The sequence below is a fragment of the Telmatherina bonti genome (genome assembly GCF_933228915.1).
Source record: "Telmatherina bonti genome assembly, chromosome: 19".
In the NCBI taxonomy this organism is placed as follows: domain Eukaryota; kingdom Metazoa; phylum Chordata; class Actinopteri; order Atheriniformes; family Telmatherinidae; genus Telmatherina; species Telmatherina bonti.
Genome location: NC_136617.1, coordinates 18,003,361 through 18,028,660, shown reverse-complemented (window position 1 = coordinate 18,028,660; position 25,300 = coordinate 18,003,361). Strand labels below are relative to the sequence as shown.

Below are 25,300 nucleotides of genomic sequence, written 5' to 3'. Positions count from 1 at the left end.
ACAAACCAAGTTACAGACACAAACTGGGCAGTGATGAACAATAGCTGGGTGAGAGGTTGGTTTGAACTGGAAGTACAGCCAGAGCACAAAAGCTAGCTATGCAGGTGGAAGTCCCTCTGCAAAGCTCTGTACAGCACCAGTAGAGGTGAAAAGCACCATAATACCAGGACCTTAAGCTGTCCACATCTTCGATGGGTGAGACACTCGGGGAAATTACTCGGAACTTTCCCGTTAATGGGACGTCTGACTAATCAGGGCCCTGCCCTGCTTCCACAAAGTAGCCCAAAGAAAACCCACACTGCTAAATCCCAGGATTTCAAAAGCGATTTACGGCACTTTTCTTTGAATGATACACTTTCAGAAGTGGTATGATGCTGCAAAAAATAAAAATATCCCCTCATGTTTACCAAACACCATCAGAGGGAGCATTTGACTTTTAATCTTTATTCTAAAATAAACCAGAATCAGGCATTTCAAAGTACACTTGAACAGAGGATTACCACCACAAGCGAGCTCGTCCCAAGCAAATATGCAAGCACTTAATGTGCTTGGGCCAATAATGCCAAGCTGTCACCTTCTCCGAACGCAGTCATGTGCCAGCGTGGCGTGTGTGGAATTACCTAGAGCGAGCCTAAATGTGGTTAAAATGGTATCATTTGTTATTCGAGCCAGATGTAATGTTCCCAGCAGACAATCAGACTGCTGTCGACTGTCACACAGAGTAAAGCCACACATCGTCATGGTACACACTTCCCCATAAAGCAGATACACACCTTACTCACAAACAGAAACGCACACTTAATCACATATGACCTTATCTACCAATATTTCCACCGGCAGACACTAAAACCACACGAGTTGAAGTTACTGAAAACAGGTTGTATGATTTTGTTTCCGTTACATTAAACACAGCCAGTCTTTTATACACTGAGCACATAAACACACACACACCAACTTGCACTTTTTTTTTTTTTTCCCCTCTTTCCAGTATGACTGTTTATTTGAGTCTGTGTCCTGATGGGAAATGTGACTGCTGCACAAACAAACTGAACCGCCTAGAACAGACAACTCTGTCTGGGAGTGTGTGAATGTGCGTTTCCGACAGACGGACTTCGTGAATATCAGCGTGTATTCTTTTTCCATGTGCACACACAAGCTCAAACACTCCGACTGGAGAGAAAAAAGGAGGCTCTTTTCACCCTGTCCTCAAGAGACACTATAAGAGACGCTGAGCATCTTCAGCAGAGCGTCTTCATCTACGAGCAGAATTTTATTTTATTTTTTTATTTTATTTAAGGATGTCTGTCGAAAATGTGCCTCTGAGTTCAGTCTGATCTCTGCTGTACTGCCGTATCGACGTTTAACGGCTGGTGGGCCGGTCAATAGCTAGCAGCAGGTAATACTGAGGTAGTTGCTGGCATATGCACTTTACAAGCGCAACGCTGCTTGTCTGACATACTGAAGAGAATCAGCAGGCAGCAGCGAGTCACGAATGTGAACTAACTTTCTCTCTGAGTTATCATCTTACATGTAAATACAGCCCTAATCAAAGCCCTGCAGATGTTTCAGGTGATTTTTCTCAAAAGGCATGGTAGGTATCAAAATGAATGAATGCAGCCATGTAGTCGTAGCAAACCTCGTTTTCTAACAGAGCATATATATGTTTTATAGTCCGATATTGCCTGACAAGAATCTGATTTTAAATATTTAACATTGAACTTATTGACCAGTAGATCGTATCAAATATACAGGAATTTCTTCAGACAGCAAACTTTTATTCAGGATTCTTAACAGAGATCAAGCTGAGAATTAAAAATAAAAATTGGCTTCTTGTACCGAGCAGGTGAACGTCTGTCATCATTCAGCTGTGAAACTACTGCGCACACAACTCTCATCTATCCCCTCGCCTTTGAAGATATTAAGTTTCGTCATGTTGCTCCATCCTGGTACCAGTATGTTATTCCTCACTATGCTTCATTATGCAAACTCAAAACATATCAGACTTGTGTCTGTTCTCTGTATCAACGGTTGGATCGACTTCTTGATGGCTTAAAGGTGCTACTGTTTGATAATGGCCACACAATGTATGGACACAGTATTGTGTTACACAGATTTAAAAAAATAAGAACAGAGCTTTTCTGACAATTAAAATAAATGCATTTTTTGTGTTACTTTTTTTTATAGCCATTTATGTAACTATGTGTTGATTCTACTGTTCAGAGGAATCAGTAAAACGTGTTTTAAGTGTAAATTGTAGGGTTTGGTTTTAGAACAAATTGGTACAGCTACTGTCAAACATAACAGGCTTTATAAAGATAATACTCACTTAGGAAAACACATTATTTTTTTATAGGAAAACAATTTCTAAGCATTAGCTGCACAAACGGACAGTGTTTCACATACGCACACTCACACACACACACACACACACACACAGACTCAAGCATAAGCTCTGTCATTTCCTGCAGCGGATATAAAGTGATGTCAAATTATCAACATGGCAGATAAGTTAAATTCATGCTTTAGTTTCCCTATAAAACACACACTCAGGCAGAATGTAAATGCAGACTTGTCGCACGTGGCCGCATACACAAGCTGAGCGGAGAACACACACATGCGTATGCCTGAACTAACGTGCATGCATTCACACACTCCGAGAGAAGAGTGAAGGGAAACGCCGCATAAAGTAATGAGAACTTCGTGGAAATACAGCTGTGTGTGTGTTTGTGTGTGCGTGTTTGTGGGTGAGTGTGTCCTTTAAACATAATTAGCTCCATCAGGCAGAAATGTAAACGAGAGAAACTTTAATGAAACTCCTCTCTGATCTGCTGAAAGCACACATCTCCCATTTATCTCTTTCTGCTCGTCTTTCTCCTGTTGGCTCACGTGTTACTGAATGCCACGCACGGGCGTTTTAAAGCCCCCAACCATTCCCGTTTTAGTGCCGCCTTATGACCACATGAGACGAGCACAATTACATTGAGTTTGTAAGATCAGATCCGCAAATTCTTCCTCTCCCCGCTTGTGTCCATTTACCCTCTCTGCTGTCCTAGACGTGGAATTCCTTTTGAAGATGAAGTCTGGACTTTATTAGATGAACCAATTTTTTCTGTAAATTCACATATGTTTAGGGATATCTACACATGTTCACATATGTTTGGCTCAAAGGCGAACTTTTCTCAGCCCGCTTTCATTTACTCAAAGTCTGTCTCATCCCATTTATAAACTAAAACATCAACCAAGAACTCACTTTTATCCAATCTCTAAACTTCATCCGATTTCTATCCTTGTCTCGTACAGCCAATCTTAATTAAAAATGAAATTTCAGACAGAGCAAATATGTTGAATGCAAAACTGATACGCAAAGCCAATAGTGAAGCGACATCTCAACAAGGCAGCACTGTGCAACAATTATAGATCAGGCCCTTTAAAAGGAAAGTCTTCCCTCCTCCCTGGAAAGCAGAAGGCATCACATAGCAGCATACTAAGAAGTTCGATTCTTCATGTGTATACATGCATGCCTATGCCCGCTTGTAAGCGTGCGTGCGCACGAATGGATTTCTGTGTGTGAGCTGTATATCAATCCCTGTGTATCGGCTGAATTGTCCTTTGAGGGAAAAGAAGGGAAATGAAATGAATGAAACGAGAAGGGGAGAGACGGATCAATGCAGCAGACAATAGAAAGCACAAGTGAGGATGAGGGGAAACGTACGCAAACACAAACGCCGAGCCACGCAGGCGGGCACAAAATGAAAACACACTCGCACAAACCCAGGTGGAGATTAAATATGACTTTGGGTGTTTGTTTCTGCTTTTGTCTCTTTTTAATCTCTCGTTTCCACCGTACCAACTCACTCCCTGCACCCACCCATCACATGGCTTCTGAAAAGAGACAATTTGTATGTTGGACATTTTCATTTTCACTGCATCAGTCTCTGCCCTGAAAGGTTTCGCATAAATTCAACTTAATGTACGCCTCTGTTTGTGTGCGTGTGTATCATGATAAAACAGTAGACATGTGCTCTAAACTGTTTAAGAGGATGCTTTGCATTGATGCCTTTCCTTAACCCTTCCCTGCAATGACTCAACCCCCCCGCCCTCCCATGCATGTGCTACATTTGTACGCATGTCATGGAAACTGATTATAAATGCTGTGATATATGGGTGAAAGATAGCAGCAAAGGCCAGGCCATGTTCAAGTTTTCCTTTATTAAAATATTTCTTCTTGTTGTCTGTCCGTCTTTCTTAACCTCACCCACACAAATCCACCCTATAGCTTTTCGCTTTGATTGCTTATGAATACATTGACCCTTCAAAAGCACACATCCAACACAAAGACATGGGTTGGACAGAGTGTAAGCAGATGTCTTCACAAAGACTGTGCTTTAGCTCCAACTGATCTGACGAGTCTGCCATTACAAACTCAAGACCCAAGATTTAATACAGCTCTGCTCCAACATAAACCCTCTTCTGGCATCCAAACCCCCTGCCAGTCTGTGCTAAAGAGGCCCAGAGGAAAGATAACGCCTAAAAGGAGGAGACAGAAGTGTTTTTGTACCTGGTGCTGTTACATACCCCATACTTACAGACTGAAAGGAAATAAAGAAATGACACATGTGCCTCTGTAACAAAGATGTTATACATATTAATTGTGTTGCAGAGATATTAGTAAAGCAAGCATGCTAACTGGCTAACAGCGGTCTTGTGTCATACCATATAGTAGCCAACAGTGTCTTGCTGTAGCATCTTGTCTTCACAAACTTGCATTTTTTCTTGTGATGAACGACAGGGAGTCAGTGAGTAAAACTGTTAACACAGTGGTCATGGTTCTTGGTAAGGGACCCCTGAAGAGAGGGTTTAACATGGTGAAGAACTGGCTGGTTAAGCAAAGTCTACCGTCGTCTTCTGACATTCTGCCTATGAAGCGTCCCGTCTTGAAAATTGTGGGATGTGTATTATTTGATCATTTACGATGATTACATTTTGTTCTAAAAATGCCATAACTTGACTTAGTGATTGTGCTGAATAGATGGAAAATTTTCCCAAATCTGACATGTCTTGTAACTTTGCAACAATCACCTGTAGCAAGGCCCAGTTCTCTCTGCATATGTGACAAATTCTGACCTCTTATTTGATAGCTGAGGCCCTGGAGCATGTGCATATGGTGCACACGAGGTGAGATGAAACATCAAAGCAACTCCACTTCGAGTCAGTCATCTCGCAAAAAACGATCCTGTGGGTGATGTGGAGTTAATTTGATCAGTTATTGGTCACTAGCTGCGGCTGGAATAAATAGAGAAAGCTGGCACCGATGCCTGGTTTACAGGCAGCTCATATTATCAAGAGTATCTCAGATACAAAATAACAGCTATTTGCTATTCATATGCTCTTAGCTCAGCTTTCTGGTGCCTTTACCTGGGATGAAGTCCTCCACGTTTATTGTTTTTTCTGCAAATGCCCACCTCTCTGGTCAGACAGCATCAATTACCTGAGTAAAACCCCATTTTCTATTTTTTTTACCGAACTACAGGATCTACAATATTTGTGATCAGCAGTTCTTATTAAAGCCCCTCTTCTATGCAGCAGAAAACACCAGCAACCCTTTGTACAAAGACATTTTCACCACACGGTACTTTAAAAAGAAAAGTTAAACTGAGTATATATTTAGCTTAGCTTTGATGAAAAAAAATATATATATATATATTTTTAAAAAAAAGAAAAGAAAAAAAAGACGCTTTCAGTGAGCTATCAGCGATAAATCTCTGTTGATTCTATGCAGCAAGGAAAAGGGGAAACTACCAGGGGAAAGTTTGATGTTTGTTTTTTTTTAACTAATGATCTTTTTGCTCTTTCGGGGAAAAATAATTAAAGGTTTAATGTTTCTTTAAAAAACACTTGTCTCCAGTTCTCTAAACGCCTTGTTCTTCATTGAAGCACTGAGCCTTTTTTTTTTTTTTTTTTTTTTTAAATTAATTTATTTCATCGTTAGACTACTGCTGTCTCACTGACACACACTGACACAGCCCCACCCACAGTAATGAGCGAACCTCATGCTGCCCCACCCTGCTCAGTTTGCCAAGTTACTGCCAACACCTCACGCAGACACACAAACGCACACATGCAACAGGCCACACCACAACTCTACAAAGAAGCCATAGACTCAGCTCATACACTCAAGCAACACCCCTCTCATGCTTCACTTTCACCACTTACATAGGTCCTACATGTCCGTGCCTAGACATTGTACACACACACACACACACACACACACACACACACACACACACACACACACACACACACACACACACACACACACACACACACACACACACACACACACACACACACACAGGGTTGAGCCTATTCTGAACTAATGTGATCAGAGCAAATAAGCTCTGTGGCGATGGTGAACCACAGTCTATTCCTGCTAGCCTATGACATCACTGTAAAGTGAAAGACATTGTGGTCCTCAAAGTAGGGTGAGAGAGCTGAGTGACAGCTGGTAACCATAGAAACTGTCAGTTTGCCTCCTGGTTGCTATGACAACTTGGAAGTTTTTTGCAGTATAGTGCGTTGAACTCTCAAAAGGAAGGTGAATGTAGTCGATGGGAAAAGAACTGAAGTGATGCAGTCATACCCAAAACAGAGACAAACACCCGCCGCGTGCACGAGGAAACACTTGCACGCACTTTGCTAGCAAGCGTGCATTCGCATAAACCCTCTAAATACGATAAAAGTATAACAGTTTTCATTGTAGCAGCTGACTGTATGAGATCTAATCCTGCCATTTGATTCAAAGGGAAGATGATGTGGGGATGAGAGTGTATTAATAGAGGCACTCGACTAATGCTCTCAGCAGGTAGGATGTGGATAGAGAAGCCAAGCTACAAAAGCCAGAGAGCCTGGCTAAACACTCATGTCTGGGTGTAAATGAGACATGTGCATGTTCTTCTTACCCTTAGTAGGGATTGGGATTCCTCTTTTGTGGCTCCTCCTTTCCCCTCCTGAGCACCTCCTCCTGCACCACCTCCTCCTCCGCTTGTGTAATGTTGAGGGGTCATCTGGCTCTGCTTCTCCCCGACTCCACCACCACCTGTAACAGCTCCTCCTGGTCTCCCTCCTCCATACAGCTTGGTATCTCCCAAAAACGACTTGGTGTCTCCCAGGTAAACCATACTAGGTGAAGCCACGCCTCTTTTCTGATGTGAGGCCTCGTGATTGGCTGAGACAAATGACAATGAAAGGGGGGAGGGGAAAAGAGAAGGGCTTGCGCTTCCTGCTCCTTTTTCTATTCTTTCAGGTCCCATACGCTCCTTGGGCACCCAAAGTAAACCGTGGGCCTGCTCGCCTCCTCTTTGTCCGGGTCCTCTCGTGTCCCCGAGAACCCAGCCCTTCTCCCGCTCTCTTTCTTTCTCCTCACCCCCCTCGCTTTTTACGACCCCGCCAGCCTCCTCCCTGACTCCTTCTGCCAACCGTCCCTCAGGCGGCGCGAGGGAGTAGAGAAGGCGTATGTCCCCCTTGCTCTCTTCCTTAATGGCTAGCGTAGAGGGAGCGGAGCAGCCGTTAGCTGAGAGCGTCAGTGAAGGCGTCAGAGAGGCAGATAGCGAGCCCGATGAGGGAGAGGAGTCATGACAGTGGGCAGAGTTAAAATGGTCAAGGAGAGCTGATGAATCGGGAGCCGTGAAGTCACAGCGTCGACATCGGCAACACGCGTGGACTCGCCTGCAGGAAGACAAAAGTGGTACAAATGTTTTTTTTTTTTAAACTTAATCAGGGTAGACATATTTACTCATCATGTGAGGCTAATGATGAATAAACACAAATAGTTTGATGTTTGGAATGTGACTTTTGTGGAATGCACCTTCCCAGTTAGAGTCATCTAAACTGAATGAGTCACGCTGAAGTCATGGCAGAAACGTAAATGTTACTAAAAGCAGCATGAAGATATAACTGCGTTTCATTTCCTCTTAATGGGTATACTCAGTAAACTCTGCATTGGCCCGTTTAAAATGTGAAAGACACTCATTCCCATTGCTTGACGGTGAAATTGCTCACACTATGGGAAAAGAAGAAGAAGAAGAAAAAAAAAAAAAAGAAAAGCTCCCTCCCAGAATCGACTAAATCAAAAGTGCATTACTTCTGCTTGATTTCCTCCAACCACTCAGGTAGAGTTTCATGCAGCCTGTGGCCAAAAAGTGACTCAATGTGCAGCTAAATCACAACGAATTACTTAAAAATGGTGAAGAACATAAATGAACCTGAATGACAAGTACTGAATCACCCATCAACAAACCACCTTCATTTCCTGTTGGCCCGGCCCTAAATGACCACCTATATATCCAGGATAATGACATCAGAATTTTTTCCTGGCTCAGAAAAGCATTTTGGTGCTTCTTGTGCGGGCCAACAAGCAAAAATCAATAAACCATCTAACTTGGATTGCTGTTTACAGTGGCCTTTAGTAGGCGACTAATTTACATCTACTTTATAAGGGACTAACAAGCAGCTGTCACATGCTGTACATACATGAATGAATATGAGCGAGCCCAATATTCATGACATTTCTGACTTATGTACATTTATATTAAGACAATGTGATTGCTTTCTTTTACAAATGTTTTGCTAGCATGCTAGTTTGAAAATTATATCCTATTCCCTCTTATTGAAAAATCTGCTGATTATTTGCTCGAGCACACAACTTTTTCTCACAAGTGTCATCTTAATGTTCGACTGCTATGATGCTGTATGATTACCAAAGGTAAAAAACAAACATGAGAAATATGTTTGCACATATGAGGGGGAACAACAAAAAAACAGAAGGATAAAGAACATTAAGATCATCATAAACAATAAATGAGATGCTCACAGAGATAAACACCCACACAAAGAAAAAATGCATAGTTTCATACTTTCTTGTGTTCTTATACACTGCAAACAGCAGGTCAAAAGGGTCAAAAAGGTCTAAATATTTATAGAAATTTGTAAAAACATGCCAGTGAAAAAGGCTACCTCACACCAAGTTACATTAAATGTCTCCAGATGCAGAACAAAGACAAAGAGGCTTCTGTCTGTCATCGGCGTACACACACACACACACACACACACACACACACACACGCATGTATGCACACTGACTCATTACCTCACTTCCTTGCTCTGTCACTGTTCCTCTTCAAACACACATTTATGATAAATGAACTTAATATCATTCTTTCTGCACATGCAGCTCTCCAACCCAACTTTCCCCCGAACAGTCAACAGCAGCATCTTTCTCTGTAAAAATGAGTTGGTTTTCCCCTTATTGAAAAATACATGTGAAAAAGTACTTGAAATGCTTTTTTTCTACTAACTTTGATAAAGTTTTGCACTGTTTTGTTCAACTTTACTTTTTATTCAGATTATTTATTTATTGGCAAATTGCAAGTAAGCAACTGAACAATTAGAAGTAATTATCTGAACAACAAAGCCTTGCTTGAGTTTTACAGCAAAGGCATTTTACTATTTATTTCAAGTCAAGCAAAAAAAAAAAAAAAACATGCAATGCTTAAACACCCCATTTTTTATAACACTGCCTACTTTTGTGTCAAATATGGCTTGAAACCCATATTTTGATGAGATGTTTCTTTTGGTTTTATATCAAAAAGGGTTATTAATATGAAAGCAAACATAAATGCATTTGCTATTTAAGCAAAAAAAACCATGCCAACCCTGTACAAGTGCATAAGTTTAAATCATGTAACAATACATTTCTAAAAATCAAATCCATTCTCAAAAATCTAATTGTATGAATTCAAAATCTAAAAATGTCAATCAAACTTTGCTACAATAACAAAAAAGATGTTCAACCATTTCCATTAGCTTTGTTCTTATTCTAATTTGATGAGGTGTGCTTTGCAGCTAGGAATAAATCAGGCTTTTATGCCTTCGTCATTAAAACTTAGTTCTATGAATAGATTCTGTTAAGGCTTTACAGAGGAGGAAAGTTCTGTCTATATCCTGCTGCAACATCTACAATTAGAAATGTATTCTTTAAGTTTTTTTTAGCCATTTTGTGAACATTTTTTTAAGCTCATAATACAGCAGAATCTATTTTATACAGAATCTACTGTTTTTCATCTAAATGTCTGATTAACTCGTGTTTTATTTGCCCCTTGTGTTACAATATGAATGGAAGTGTTAAATCAGGATGTCATATCATCTATCAATCACTACTTTCTGACTCATCAAATTAGTGATATCGGCAAACAAAGAATTTTTATTCATTGTATTTTGTTCAAATCAAATTGGTGGCTCACACCCCCCATAGTTAGCATATGTTACGTTGTATCAACTATTTGGAAGTTTCTCCAAAAACAATTTTGCATAACAAGCCTGCAGAAACACAAGGTCACACACATTTGCAGAGTTAAAGTAACAGCTGTGCGCCTGCTTGCGTATGTTAATAAAACACACATTCTGTTGAAAAGCTTTAACATAATGTGCATTTGCAGGTAGGACAAACTACCTCAGCATGGATCACTGAAAGTGTTTCGATGTAAAAGGTCTTTCTATAGATTGATTAGATTCTTTCAGCTGGTGACTTTTTCCCCCCCCTCTTTCTCACTACGATCTTGTTAGAACAGCCGATAATTAAATTGTATTTTTTTGTTGTCTAAAACTTGGGAACCCTTTTAGCTTTGGTTGATTTTACTGGTAGTGCAAAACTTTCTGGCTTTATTTCACTTTTATTTGATTTGAGCTCCAGGATTCAGAGCTTAGATTTTGTTAGGGACGTGAGTGGACTGTTAAATCCCCTCCTAACTCTGCTTTGTCACCCTCTCTCTCCACTTGTTCTTTTTCTCACTCTTCTTTCACTCTGCTTCCCTCCTCCATTCTTTTTCTTGCTCTTTCACTCCATCCCAACTCCTCTTCTCCCTTTCAGCCTCTGATTCATGTGTTTTGCTCTCAAATGAGTCCAGCTTTTCAATCTTTCACTAGCTTGTGGCAGAAATCTTGCTACAAAGGCTCTGTCAGTCTGTCGTGTGTGTGTGTGTGTGTGTGTGTGTAAGGCAGAAAGTAGTGAGCACACATCAAAAAACATTTCAGATCTGCAAGCCAGATCAGTGTTTAAATAGTGAAATAATATGTCACACAACTACCTCCAGTTCTGTGAATCTCCCTCTACATCTATGACGTGTTCAGTCCTAACTTTCTCACACCACTTCTCTGACTTTCCCACCCTAACTCACTCAAGTTTTCTCTATCATTTGCTGGCTCTGTCATTGAAACACCAGAGCGCGTGTGTGTGTGTGTGTGTGTGTTTCTCTGTCTGCATGGACAACAAACTTCAGAGTGATACAGATCTGTGACACGCTGCTTATGGCTTGTGAGTATTTTAGCAGGCAACCACACATATGTACTGGTTTTGCTGATGGTCAAACTGATGGTGCAATCTCAGCCCATCAAGCCATCACAGGTTGTTTTTTTTTTTGTTTTGTTTTTTGTGTATTGTTGTTTGTTTTTCATGCAGAAACAGTTCCAGTGCCGGCACAGTGGTCCCTACATAAAAGCAGTTCTACCTCCAAAGAATGGATGTTACAACAGAATCAGTACTTTAGTGGGCCAGCACAAAGAGCGTTTTATGGTGGGGACATAATAAAATAAAATAAATAATAAAACACAGAAGCTTGGAGGCGCTCTGGGAGCTCGTTTACACGTGTGTCAGAAGTGCATGTAACCGGTTGAGGTACGAGGCGAAGACCCGACTGGGCTGCAGACCTGAATTCAGGGATCGAGTTGCGAATACGATGGCATGCCGACAGAGCGAGGAGTCTGATCAGATGGTTAAGAAATGTTTTATTCCAATACGGTCAGAAGACAGAGTTACAGGTACGTATCTTTAGAGAGAGAGATCCGAAGCAGCCCACTCTACGGCTCAGAGACCGAGGCATTTCTAGACATGATCCGGTCACACATGTTATAGACACATACGCACAAGAAACACAATTCTTGGCACAACTTTGGCTACAAAGCAGTCTTCATGCACCTTCCTTCCACGTTATGAAACCCTCATATCTAATCAGAACCAGGTCACAGGTGTTCTATCCGGTACTTCCCACAACACATGGTAGGAAAAACTGCAAATATTTGACAACAGCTTACAACAAAAGGCGAGTCCCGAACTTATTTATTGGGTTTAGTGAAGCAAAAACTGTTTCTAGTAGAGCTTTTACGTCGCCAGCATTGACACAAAGGTTGCCAGATAACTAGAGGTTGCCCTGCAATGCTTCTGTTGTGTTTTCTGGTCTTATGAGGATGTAGCATGCACTCGGGTGTGTTGTTGCAAAGTTGCATTGCCCACTTAGATCAGGCCATATTAGCATTGTCCACTCAATCCCATTGTATAAATATATATACACTTTTTTTTTTTTTTAGCATGGAAACATTATCTTGTAAATGGAGCCACAAACATTTAAATGGTGATGTTTGAAAATGTTGAGCCAACATGGCATCTAGTCTGTTTCATGCAAGTGAGAACTACAAAAACTGAGTTCCAACATGTATGAAGCAGCAGAGGAAGAACGCGAGTTCAGAGTTCCTCTCATGTTCCTGCTGTTTCATGTTTTTAGACCACAAGTCACATTGATGAATGCTGCCAGATGAAGTGTGTAGAAATCCTGTTTGCACCACGTCCCATATCACTATAGATATCAGCCAGGCTTTGCAAGTCCTAAACCAGCACTGTCACTTACACTAAATTTAAAGATTTGATGATGTCTTTGCTCATTTAAACATTGATTTTGTTCTTCTTGCAATGCAAGACAAAATAAAAACACACTTTGATTCCGCCATTACTCTAATTTTGAACGTAAGGTCGAACTGTACGTATTTTAACAGGTGGACAACGTGGGGTGACTGCACTTAGTATTAAAAAAAGAAAGTATTTCTGCAGGAGTGTGAACACAGCAACAGTTTGTCAAAGTCCTGCAACAGGTTGGATACCCACAGCAACCCCTGGCCATTTGTTTAGTATTAGGCTGTTGGCCAGCTGTTTAATAAAGTAAAGCACGTTTGTGGCCTTAATGGTTTTGGTCCAGACATGATTTCTGTTTAAGTAGTTGGGTCCCGTATTTACAAAGGTTTGTAGATTGTGGTTTGTAAAACTGGACCAGTGAAGGATACTGAATATTAGATCTTTGTAAATGCACATAATGTAGGCATGAATTTGAATATGGAGCAGATAGTGGGCACTCATGGCCCTTGTGGAGTTAATGGTATTTGGTTCATTAAATATTGTCTTTTAACCTTGTGTAGGTTCTGCTAAGCGCCTTACAATGTCTTTTTCATTGATCCATACAGTACTTCTTATTCTGTACATACGCAGCACTTTTCCTCTACGGTCACAGAAAGATGAGCATATTGGTCCATACACGGGGTTCGGTGTCTTTTCCAAGAACACTTCAACAGGGGCTGGAGGTTAAAACATCGATCCAATTGGAGGACAACCTCCACCTTAAGCTCCTTAATGCCCGATAACTGTGATCAGCTCGTTCAACATGCATGATAATATCTGATGTAAAGATGGCCTTACTCCATTCTCGCCATAACAGCGGACATCATTTTCAGCCTTAGACGTCCCAGAAAGTCTAACATCATAGGGACAAATTGTAGAAAAGTCGAGCTTGTCACTGTCACAGAGATGTCAACTTCGCTTCTCTCCGTGGAGTATTTCTAGAAGGAAAAACGGTCTTCGGCATCCTCCGAAGGAAAGAATTTATGTGGGACCAATGCATTTTAGCACAAAACATTACAGCCAATGTGTGTGTGTGTGTGTGTGTGTGCTGATTTCACAGCAATCTGCAGAAGTAATGCTGCTTTCTGCTACGCAATGCTCAACACATAGTTATTTAAAATTCAAAGTAGAATGTGTGACAGACTACAAATATGTGATTAAGGCTGTGTAGCTCCCAGCTATGAATGTCTAAAAAGCATCTCTGAGTGTCTCAAGTGTACCATTTTATAAAAGAGGGCCATTGCTGAAAAATGTGTGCGCTCAGTCAACATTTCCTGGATGAGTTTCCTATCAAATAAGAAAGAATTACAGGGATATCAAAGAGCAGGCTATGCTCAATCATCATTAAGACGTGAGAATGGAACAATTTGGGCTGGTTGATTTTCATTCATTGGTGTTTAGTCACACATTTTAACTGGAATATCATCTCTCTGGATAAAACTCACATCTTTATAGCTGCTGAATGAGCCGCTGTGAGTCAAATCTCAGAGATAAATGTATAAAAAGATGAAAAATAATGTCATTTAATAACATCAAGAAGACGTATAGCAGAAAAACACCTAAACAACCAATTATGCAATCTCTTGCTTACCTGTAGTGTCTAAATATTTCTTCTTCCACTTCTGTGATGAAATGACACTTTGTACACGAGTATTCCCCCTCCCCTGCTCCTCCTCTCCCCCCATCCTTCTCTCCCCCAGCCTCCTCCTCAGCCTTTACATGTGGGGGAGCCCCCTTTAGGTTGATCAGGGAGTGGCAGCTCTCGTAGTGTTGCAACAACACATCGATGTCAGTGGTGGCAAACGGACACTGGTCACACAAGTGGGTGACGCCTAAAAAAAAAAAAAGGGGAACGAATCAAGAGCAAGTCATGGAAAACAAACAGAAGATTCAACCTGAAGAAAAATTTTGACAAATAAACTCAGCCATCAGACGACGTTGGCGCTTTACAGAGCATGTGTTATAGATTTGCCGCACGAGGATCCTGTGTATGCCTTTAAATACCTTGCGTGACAACAGGATGTGCCGGGTTAGAGGGGTGAAAGGTTGAACCAGAAATCACACCGGGGTCACCTCTCGGGTTAGGAGGGGTCGCGCTGGGTGAGGTGGCACTAGCAGGTTTTGAACTGATGGCATCCTGCTGTTTGGTGGCCTGAGGAAACTTTGAACAGCATTTCGGGCAGGTGGACTTCCGACAAGCGAACGGGTGGGACACCTATCGAAACAAACAGTGTTTGCATGCTTTAGTTAGAACTGCACATAAAGTGTCCATACAATGAATTACTTTGTGATGAAATAAATAGTAGAAGAATAAATCTCGCACAAAAACTTAAATTGTTACATGTTTTGTTTTTTTTTTTCCTTTCTTTGTTTTTCGTTTAGCAGCTGTATCAACTGTTTGGCAGCTGGTGCAAAGGAGGGCAAGGAGACTGGGTGGGCAGATTAGGGAAAGCAAAAGAATTTCAACTAACTAGGAAACAATCTAAGCTTTAAACTTGTTAAATACTTTCATAATGCTTGCAAAAACCTATTTTTTTTCTCACTAATTGCCAAGTAAACACAGAAATGATCATTTCAATATTCCATTTATCTCACCTCCCCCAGGTGTTTATGTGGCTGACAGAGGCCCTGAGGACAATACATGCAGTGCTGAATGCAGCAGCGGTGAATGGAGTGGTTGTGCTGGTAATGCAGCAGCAACGGTGCTACTACGATCACGTCTGCACTGTGAGCCATCGAGTAACGGAAGTCACACAGCTGGCAGTTGTAACTGGTCACCACTGCTTCTGAATCACTGCTATTAGGGTCTCCTAGGAGCAGAGAACAAAAAAAAAATGTTCATTTGCATGGGATGCTTGAGGCAAACAAATATCCAAAGAAGTATAAGAGCAGTACAGAAGTAAAAGGATGAGACAAGATGTAAAGGAATGTCTTGAAGCTGGAACAGACGTGGAAATATAAGTGAATAATAAAAGAACACTTTTTGCAGGGCGCTACTATGTTTCACCCAACTTTCTCTTGTTTTGTTACCTTGGCCGGAGCTGGACGGGTTGGATAGCTGATCTTTGCGGCTTTTGGATACCATGTGGTCTCGTTCTCCATCTCTCCTTCCTCCTCTTTCCCTCTCTCTGTCCATTCCCACAGGAGCAGCATTGCTGGGGCTCGCGGTGTCACTCCCACTCCCTCTGTGTCTTTGTTCATAGTGCTCTAAAAGCTTTGCTGAACCCCCCGCCCACTCACAACTCCAGCTACAGAATTTACACCAATAGTACACCTGCAGGGCTCCTCGACCCGTCTCCCCCGACCAGCCCGATGGGTCTGAACCCCCTCTGATTGGGATGAAGTACCCAACCAGAGAATCGTCTTCTGCTCGGACCGCCACTCGCTCTGCCCCGTCTAAGACAGGACTCCTCCCCTTCAACAGGTTGTCATGCGCTGCCAGGTTGTTGGTGGCCAGCAGGGGTGTGGTTGGTGGAGTTTTGACTTTGTTAGGATGCGAGGATAAGAAATGCTGTTCAAGTTCCACAGAATTACTGCCCATATATGTGAAGTTGCAGAATTTGCAGCGGAAGTACTTAGTGTTCCCCTGACAATCCGACGTCTTGCGGCCAATTCCAATCAGCGTCCCACCCAACGTCACCTGATGAAGAGCAGGAGAGGAGATAAAAGACGTTTTACTTACATTATAAATAAGATCTGCAAACAGATGGAAAATATGCAGGATAACTGAAAAAAGGATCCATTGATCTGCTGAGGAACGACAAATATCTCGTATCAAAGATGTATGTGTTGGCCTTGCAAACATTCACTGATGATGAGTGAGCAATCTGCCAATCCTTCCACAAACATAAGTCTTTTAAATTTATTTTACTTCAGTAACATCAGGGTTTTAATTAGACTTTTGCAGCTTTATGATTTGCAGCTATGTCGCATTTCAAGTCTTGCAGAAAGACTGGAAAAAAAAAACCTAATTTTACACTATTTTTTAATGCTGTTTTAATTGAAAGCACAGAGGATTTCTCACAAATGTTTCATTAACAATTTTTTCTTGTCATCCAATCACCTGTCAATTATTCTTCATAACCAAACACATTAGAAAACACCAAATATTCTTCTTTGGTACATTTTTGCAGACATATGGGGTCCACCCGAAGCTGGCAAAAATGTGCAAAAACTGACAAATTTACTTATAGATTTTTTGTGGTCCACAAAATGTGAAAAACTTAAAAAAAAAAAAAAAATTAAAAAAAAAAAGGGTTTAAGTTAATTTAAACCCTTTGCAACTGGCTTAGAAAAAAACAGCAAAAAATTAAAAAAAAATGTTTCTCTTATTACTCCTTTAGAATAATTCTGTCTATCCTGCAGATGGGTCAGTTTCAGCATCTGTTGAAAGTATCAGAAAATGGCCTTGAAATGTAATATTTACAAATAAAAACGGTAATTAAAAAATAATTATATGAAAAAAGCCAGATGGGACAATTTAGCTCAGTTGCAGAGAAAAAAGCAGAACACCAAATGAGAGTCACTGATGCATGTGATCACACAATACTACAATCATCACAGCCCGCAGCACCCTAATTAAGCAATTAGTTAGAGTGCAAACAACTTATTTCATTGAGCTTAAATAAAAAGAATAAATAAATTTTTTTTTAAATGAAAGGAGAACAAAATATGAGGCCAAAATCCAAAGTTGAAGGAAAAGAGTGAAGGAGAAAAAAAAAAGGTGTGAGATGGGTGAAAATTGAATTGAGCAGTTTGAGAAAAATTTACTGGAGCCAGAACTTTATAGGAAAGCAGGAAGGCAGAGCAGGAGAGATAAAGATGGAATAAACAGACAAATAGAGAAGAAAAAGTGAGAAAAAGAAAGTTGAATATGTCTGACAGCTGTTTCATCACATCTTCTCACAGCCGATTATAACGTCTGCCGCTCACTAACTCCTCTCCTCTTCTTTCCTCCTTCATCGCCTCCCTTCTTTCACTGCTTCTTTCCTCCTATCCCTCTCCTCCCTGAGACCTTTTTTTTTTCCAGCATCTCATTGGTTGACAGGGAATCTCGTCTCAGCAAATGACAACATGGAATTTTCCAAACGTGGGCGGGAGAGAGAAAAATTAAGTGAGGGATGGAGAGAATAGAGACCCCTTTCATTCGATTTTTTTCCCTTTTTTTCCCCTAATACTTTCACTTTTTCTTCATAATGACGATTTAAGCCCACTGGATTTTCTATTTCTGACTGTATGTTTGTCTGTGTGAGTGTGTGTGTGCTCTTGACAACAGAGTATGCGTGCATTTCTGCTGCCATTACGTGACTTCTAGTCATTCCACACGGCTGGTTTGAATGAAACTCCTCGACTATTCCTGATACACACACTTCTTCATAAAATAATCCTGCTTTAACTTTTCATATGATCCCTGTTCGCGTAGCCCAAACCTCAGCCTTGATCCAGATGTTCCCAGAGTTGGGAATAGCCTCAAAGCATATAAGACAATTAGGAAATGATCAATGATGACTGAAAAGCTCATTTTAAGTACAGTAAGCATCCATACAGCTTATACAAAGTGTTTAGTTAACATGATTCTAATTATCTGGAATACGAGCAGACCTTACCAGGAGATAATGTAAGATTAGAGGGATCATCAACTTGTAGATTGGTGTTAAATTTTAAAGATGCATGCAGCCTACCGGAAGCCGTAATCTGGATAAAACTGTCTTTTTCTTTGCAACAATGGCAGATATGCTGGAAGTTTTGTCAGATGCTTTCATGTTTATTATTAGCAGGAACAGCAAATCAGTGTTGAGTGGAGGTGTTGCATGTTTTTTTTTCCCTCTTTTTTTTTTTTTTTGTCTTGACAAAGTTTAGAGCTGTTGATTTCAGTGATTAGGACCCCTTGATTTAAAGTGGACCCAAATATAACAAAATTACCAAGGACATTTTTAAACCTCCTCCGATTGATTGGCTCATCTGTTGACGGCCAGACCCCCGTGTAAAAATTGCAGGCGGCTACCTAATTCGCACTGTTGGTGTGTGATTACAAGGGAAGGCAGCGTTTACCTTGTAGAGGGAATTAGCTAAAAAAAATAAAAATAAAAAGAAGAAGTCTGCCACATGCCTGTCATTAACCTACATTTTCTCAGGAAGAAAAAACCGTGTCAGATTCTCGTCTTTGTCTGAGAGATTTACATTCATCAGCTAATACTTACCACAAATACAATGACACGTATGTACAGACAACAAACGTGTGCGTTTCTGTGCTTCGATATATGCAGCCTGTCTGCCAGGTGCCCAGCTTACGTCCTTTTCAGTCTCAATAAATGTCTATAAAATTTCAGAACTAGCAGCACAATTCCTCACTGTCCAAATAACACACACGCAATGTTACAAATGAGCTGCAGCTTCCACTACCCTATAAATTATTCAGTTCAGTTATGGCCGCTGAGTCACAGATTTACAATTACAGTGTGTTCAACTGAACCTGGTGTGGCTTGTTTTGGATCAGAGTTTAGAACTAATACTGATTATTTAAAACTTTTGCATCTGTTGCCATGTGAACAGAGCCAGGTGATGATTTACAAAGATGACAAAATAATCTGCAATAATGTGTTTGTGTGTGTGTTTTTTTTTTTTTTTTGTGTGTGCATTCAGTATTTCATGTTTTTACATCGAGCTTAGTTGGGATTTTTTTTTCTATTTGCATGCGCAGGTTTTGGCTGGTTGGTGGTTGCAGATGTTTGATGTACAGTTTTGTGTCAACACATCTGTTAGACTTCAGCAGCTGTAATCCTTGACCTGTACTTACCTGGACGTCATATGTGCCGTTCATCATGGTCGTCCTGGGCTGCTGATTTTGTGTGTCTGCTCTCATCTTCACCAGCTCTTTGGTTTGGTTCCTCTGTCTCTGTCCTGCCTGCATGTCTGACATCACAGATACACAAAAGGGGGTCAGACTGACAAAAACAGATAAATGAGGAGGGGTCAAGGAGGTTGAGGGAAAATGAGGACAGATGCCATCTGGTAGGAAGGAAAACTGTTCGAACAACAGTCTATAAATTGTTGCAGCCCTCTGCCAGCATGTGATCTAAAGCTTGCTCAGAGATGCTAAATCTGTGAACCTTTGAGCCTCACAGAAAGGAAGTTATGGGTCAAACCTGAACAGGAGCTGCTTTGGGGGCCATTTGCATTTTACCCAGTTTCACAAAAACAGTTGAAGCATCTGTGATTCTTCAAGGCTCCTTTGACCCTCAAAAAAAAATCAAAGTGTGTATGGCTATAGTAAAGATACGGTCAAATCAAACGTATGTAAGCAGAGCTGGAGTTACCTAGGTTTGTATGTTGGGGAGCCATGTTGTGGAGGGCCAGGATGTGTGTGTCGAGGGCAGCATCCTGTCGTGTGCGGTTGTGCAGACCCAGGTGATACTTCCTAAAGTGCTTCACCAGGTCGGCAGGGTCGTTTCCATAGTAACCGTAACCGCACACATTGCACTTGAAGTCTTGGAGTTTAGGAGAAGGGCTGGAGGGCAGCGGAGGGGTGTCAGTTGTCGACTCCTCCCCTCCTTCCTGTCTGGACAGGAGGTTCGGAGCAGATTGGAGAGGAGTGAGGTGATCAGCTTCCCCTCTGTCTCGGTGGCTCCTCTCACCCTCCTCGGCCCCCGTCTCACCGTCCTCGGGCTCAGACTGGCTCTCGGGTCTCTCCGCCGACGCGGCTCCTGATTTTTTCCCCCTCGTCTCCCCTCCTCTCCTCCCCCCTCGCTCCTCATTACTGTAACGATCGCTGACAGACGAAGGAGAGATGGACGAGGAGATGCACTCGCTTTCTCCCTCCTCCTCGTCCTGCTCCTCATCTCTGATGCGCTCAGACGACTCCGGCTCAGAGGGTCGGTTTATTCGGTCGGCCTCTGCTCCCACTCTCTCCTCCTCCTCGCCTTCCTCCTCTTCTTCTCCTGCTGGCCTCTTCCCCTCTTCTTCCTCCTCCTCTTCACCTCCCACGCTCCGGATAGGGGGATTCTTCTTCCTCACCATCTCTGAAAAGGTGACAAAAGACATGAAAATTCAGCTTATGTTCCAGTGATTATATTTACTTTTATTCTTCTTTTGTGATTTTACTCCAAGATGCTTCCAGAACTGTAAATAAAAACAAACACAATTAACTTTTTTTTTTTTTTTTTTTTTTAAGAAGATAATTGCAGTGATGGCTTTAATTTCATTTACAGGCATCTTTAAAAATCTGTGACGATCCGCAAAAACAAAGCCTGTTGAAGGAAAACAGACGCAACAAATGAGAAACATGTTAGGCGTGAGAGATTTTTAAAAGGGGTGTGTATGAGATGGACGCTCCATCGTATACACACACCCGTCATGATGTTTTTTTTCTTCATCCTTAAACTAGGGAGTGAATCTTTTTATCGTTATGGAAACCATCCGTGAGAATCTTCAGCACGTGACCACATCAAAACAAAAAAACCATATCACAGAGACTGAGACGGCGAGGAGGGTGAGGCAGAGAGAGACGTGGGGGTGAGACAGACGTAGGAGAGAGACGGGGAGAATGGCCAACACACAACCACATCAAACCGAACGCCTCATATCAGAAAGATGGATGAGGGAGGCTGCAGACGGCAATTCATCCCCTCCAGCTCTCCAAATTTCTCTCTCTCTCTCTCTTTCGTATCTCTTTCCACTCGCCTTTCATTCATTTTCTACCCTGCAAACTGCTCTTTTTTTCCCCATCTCTCTCCCTCCATCTGCATCACCTCCTGTCCCTTGCTTCCCTCTCTTTGTTTTCATTCGTTTTCTCTGCTTTTCTTTCTCATTTCACATCTCATTTTACTTTCATCCCCCTGCTTATTTTCCCTTTGTCACATTTTTCCTCACCTCCGTACCTGCATCCAGTCCCGGCAAAGTGCAGCTATTTAAGCAAAAAAAAAAAAAAAAAAGAAAAATAGAAAGCGCTTGTCAGGGAAGTTTGTTTCCACTTCTAAACATTGTCTTATTCTCTATCGCCCTCTTTCACATGCAAGAATAATTGCTACAATGATTTAAGCAACTCTGTGAATATTATTTTCCTTCTGTTCTCACCACCCCCCCCCCCCCCCCCCCCCCTCCTTTCTTCCCTCCCCTCCTTTCCTTATAATCACTTTACAAAGCCATCAAATAACCAGCCATGTGTTTTATGTTAAACCATAATCTTTCTTTTGTTCAAAAAGAGAACAATTGCGGTTGTGCTGCTCGCAAAAAGTCGTGACAGAAAGATGCTGCATGTGTTTTTTTAGCGAGGGCTTGCGTACGCATGCGTGCTGTGTGTTTATTTGTGGTCGTTCGAGTCAACCCATTGACCCATAGGCAGAGTTTGGATGTGTGTGTGTTTCTTCATTTGTAATCATGGTCAAACCCAACGGACGCCTGATAGACGTGATCACTTTCAGATCAATGCAATATGAAGGGGAGGGGGGGTAAATGTGTGTGTGTGTGTGTGTGTGTGTGTGTGTGTGTCTTTGAGTGTGACTAATGTATATTTGATGATACGCCTGGAGGAGAGAAGGCGTGTGTGGCCGAACTGTGAGGAAGCCTGTGTTTGTGAGACAGACTGATGCTTATTGTTATTTACTGATAGCGACTGGCAAACATTTTACGCATGAGAGAATGGGTGCGCGCGCGCACACACACACACACACACACACACACACTTGTGCAGAAAATAAGTTAAAAGGAATGCGGCTGAACGCCAGTAATCAGTTGACCATAAACAAACACATGCAGATACACATAAACAGATTAAAAAGGACACTTAAAGGGAAAAAAAAACAGCCCTGTAATGTTATCAGGGGGGATTAGAGAAAGAGAGAGGAGAAGGAAAAAAAAAAAAAGTCAACGTCAACGGTTTTGTTCTCCACGAATCTAGAGTTGGCTTGTGTGGGTGTATATATTTATGTGTGTGGGTGGGTATGTGTGTGTACTTATGTGTATGTGTATGTATGTATGTGTATGGATATGTATATATGTATGCATATGTGTGAGTGTATGTGTATGTATGTGTGTGTATGTGTATGTGTATATGTATGTGTATGTATATGAGTATGTATATGTGTATATATGTATATATATATATATATATATATATATATATATATATGTGTGTGTGTGTATGTTTGTGTATATGTATGTATGTATATCTATCTTTATGTATGCATGTATGTGTACATGTGTGTGTATGCATGTGTATGTATGTATATATGTATATATATAATGTATGTGCGAGTGTATATACATATATATGTAGGTGGGTATGTATGTGCATATACATGTATGCATTGATCTTTTTCTTTTGTTTTTTTTTTGTTTTGTTTTTTTTATGTTCTCTTTTCTGTTCTCTTTCTGCCCCTTTCCTGTCCTTTCCGGTCGGGTCCAGCAGCATAAACTCTGTAATACAAGCTATTATCCAAAACAAATTGAAAAATAAAATAAGAATCAAGAAATACAAGGGGATCATTACATCTACAAAAGTTCCCCTTGGCAAAATAAATTTGCTCAGCAGAACACAGCATCCAGAACATCAGTCTGCTTGCTTAAATGCTGGACAAGACAAAAAAAAAAAAAAAAAAAAAAAAAAAAAAGACAGGAGGAGGAGAGCAAGGGCTGCTCTCTCTCCTCTGTTGAATTCAATTTTCTCTCTATGGTCTTTGTAGTATTTTACAATTTTCTCTCCCTCTTTCTCTCCACCATACAACTATTAAAATAAAGCAATTTATGTCTGCAAGGGCCCACGCCTAGACCAGCCCTGGCACTCGCTCCGTATGTGTGTGCGTAACAGGGAGTGAAGTGCGGGGAGCAGAGGAAAATCTCATCTGATGTTCACCACACCCAGTCAGAATTCATCATTCACTTGCACACACATGTGCACGCACACGCAGTGGAAAACTACAGATCGCTGTGGTAAAGCGATGAGGCTGAAATCCCGACCTAAGAAGCACAGACTGACCTAAATATGTTTCCATATGCCCTGCGCGACTGCAGCAGCGGGGAGGGGGGGAGAGGGGGGGGGGCGCGGTGGTTAGACTTAAAAAGTTCATGAGCGCAATAACGACAGTAATAATTCGATTTATAAATTATTTCAGTGGAGCGTGAAATCAGCACACCATCAAACAGTAAGAATGTTCTTATTATATAACGTTTACTTACGGGGGCATCACTTGTTTTGCATATTTAGAACAAACTCACATGAAAGAGAGAGGCTGAGGCAGTTGGAAAGCAGCATTTCGGTGTGTATGCCTCCTGTTTTGTGTGTTCCTTTATGTCGCAGTGTAGCCTCTGTGTGCTTCGGGCTGTATACACAGACTGGAACCATTACTATCAACTACAATTAGGTGCAACCCACTACAACATGCTGCATAACAACTCCTGCTACTAGCTACAATTAGCCCCAATGCACCACAATGGCCTCAATACCACAGCGAAGACAAATGTGACAGCTAATCATTTCCATCAACTACAATTAGCCCAAATGCTAGTAAGGCTTTTATCTGAAATTGCCAATAATCGTCCCAGGACAGCTGCTGAAAGATCCAGCAGGAGCAGTGTGCTATGCACCCATAGCATGTGGCAGATGTGGTAAGTTGTGGAAGAGTCGGCAAAGTTACTTTGATCGTGTTCATTTTGGCAACAGAAATCTGCTTTTACAGAATTATTACGCAGTGAAAAGTTAAGTTTTTTTGCTGCTGTTGGGTTTTTTTTTTTTAATCAGTAGCTGTCAAAAGATAAAAAATACTTTTTAATGTACGAAATATACTGATTACTTTTAAGGCGCTGCGATGGGCTGGCGACCTGTCCAAGGTGTACCACGCCTTTTGCCCAAAGACTGCTGGGACTGTTGGCTCCAGCTTCCCCACGACCCTTCATTGAACTGAGCGGTTAGGATAATGAATGATTACTTTTAAATAAGCAACTTCTTGATTAAGATTCAGAACAAAAATATAAAAAGAAATGTGAAGTTTTTTGTTTTGAATTAATAAAACAGACAAAATTTTGGCCGGAAGACTTCAGATCGAAGACCTTCCAGACACCAGCTAGGAGCTCATAGTTACACTTTATGAGGGGGACATGCCATTCACATTAAATATTAGTGCAAAACAAACATTTCTTCTTGATAAAGCTTTTAGAAAAGCTGTCTCACACAACTACATGCAATCCTTTACGCATCCTGATGCAAAGCCAAGCAGCTGGGGAACCTCTTGTAACACACCAGCCTCCTTTCCTCTACCGTCTCTATTTCACCTTTCTGTGCGACACTGTTGCACGTCATTCACTTTTCCATCAGGTATCAGTCTCTCTGGAGCTGCTCATTGCTTGTCGATACCAAACTTTTCTTTCCATCTCAACACTCGTCACAAGCAGTCGAGGCAAACAGTTTGTTTTCTCCACTGTTAAAGGTGCATTCTCAGTTGAACATGTTGGGTTACAAAAAACTAGTGCAATATGAATGAGATGTTTGAACTTTAAAAAATAAAATCTTACAAAAAAATAATTAATAATAAT

General features: G+C 41.2%; 1 protein-coding gene across 1 annotated transcript in view; it reads right to left on the bottom strand.

Moving 5' to 3' along the window:
• The window catches only part of trps1 (trichorhinophalangeal syndrome I), a gene marked incomplete at its 3' end in the record, with an annotated part of 97,558 nt that overhangs the window by 37,111 nt on the left and 35,147 nt on the right, over window positions 1-25,300 (bottom strand). The window contains exons 2-8 of the mRNA XM_079258713.1: window positions 20,092-20,793; window positions 19,572-19,687; window positions 15,806-16,415; window positions 15,371-15,585; window positions 14,780-14,990; window positions 14,367-14,607; window positions 6,960-7,725 (exon numbers count right to left, since the gene is read on the bottom strand). Of these exons, the coding sequence (XP_079114839.1) occupies window positions 6,960-7,725; window positions 14,367-14,607; window positions 14,780-14,990; window positions 15,371-15,585; window positions 15,806-16,415; window positions 19,572-19,687; window positions 20,092-20,793 (2,861 nt within the window). The remainder of the gene's footprint in view (window positions 1-6,959; window positions 7,726-14,366; window positions 14,608-14,779; window positions 14,991-15,370; window positions 15,586-15,805; window positions 16,416-19,571; window positions 19,688-20,091; window positions 20,794-25,300) is intronic.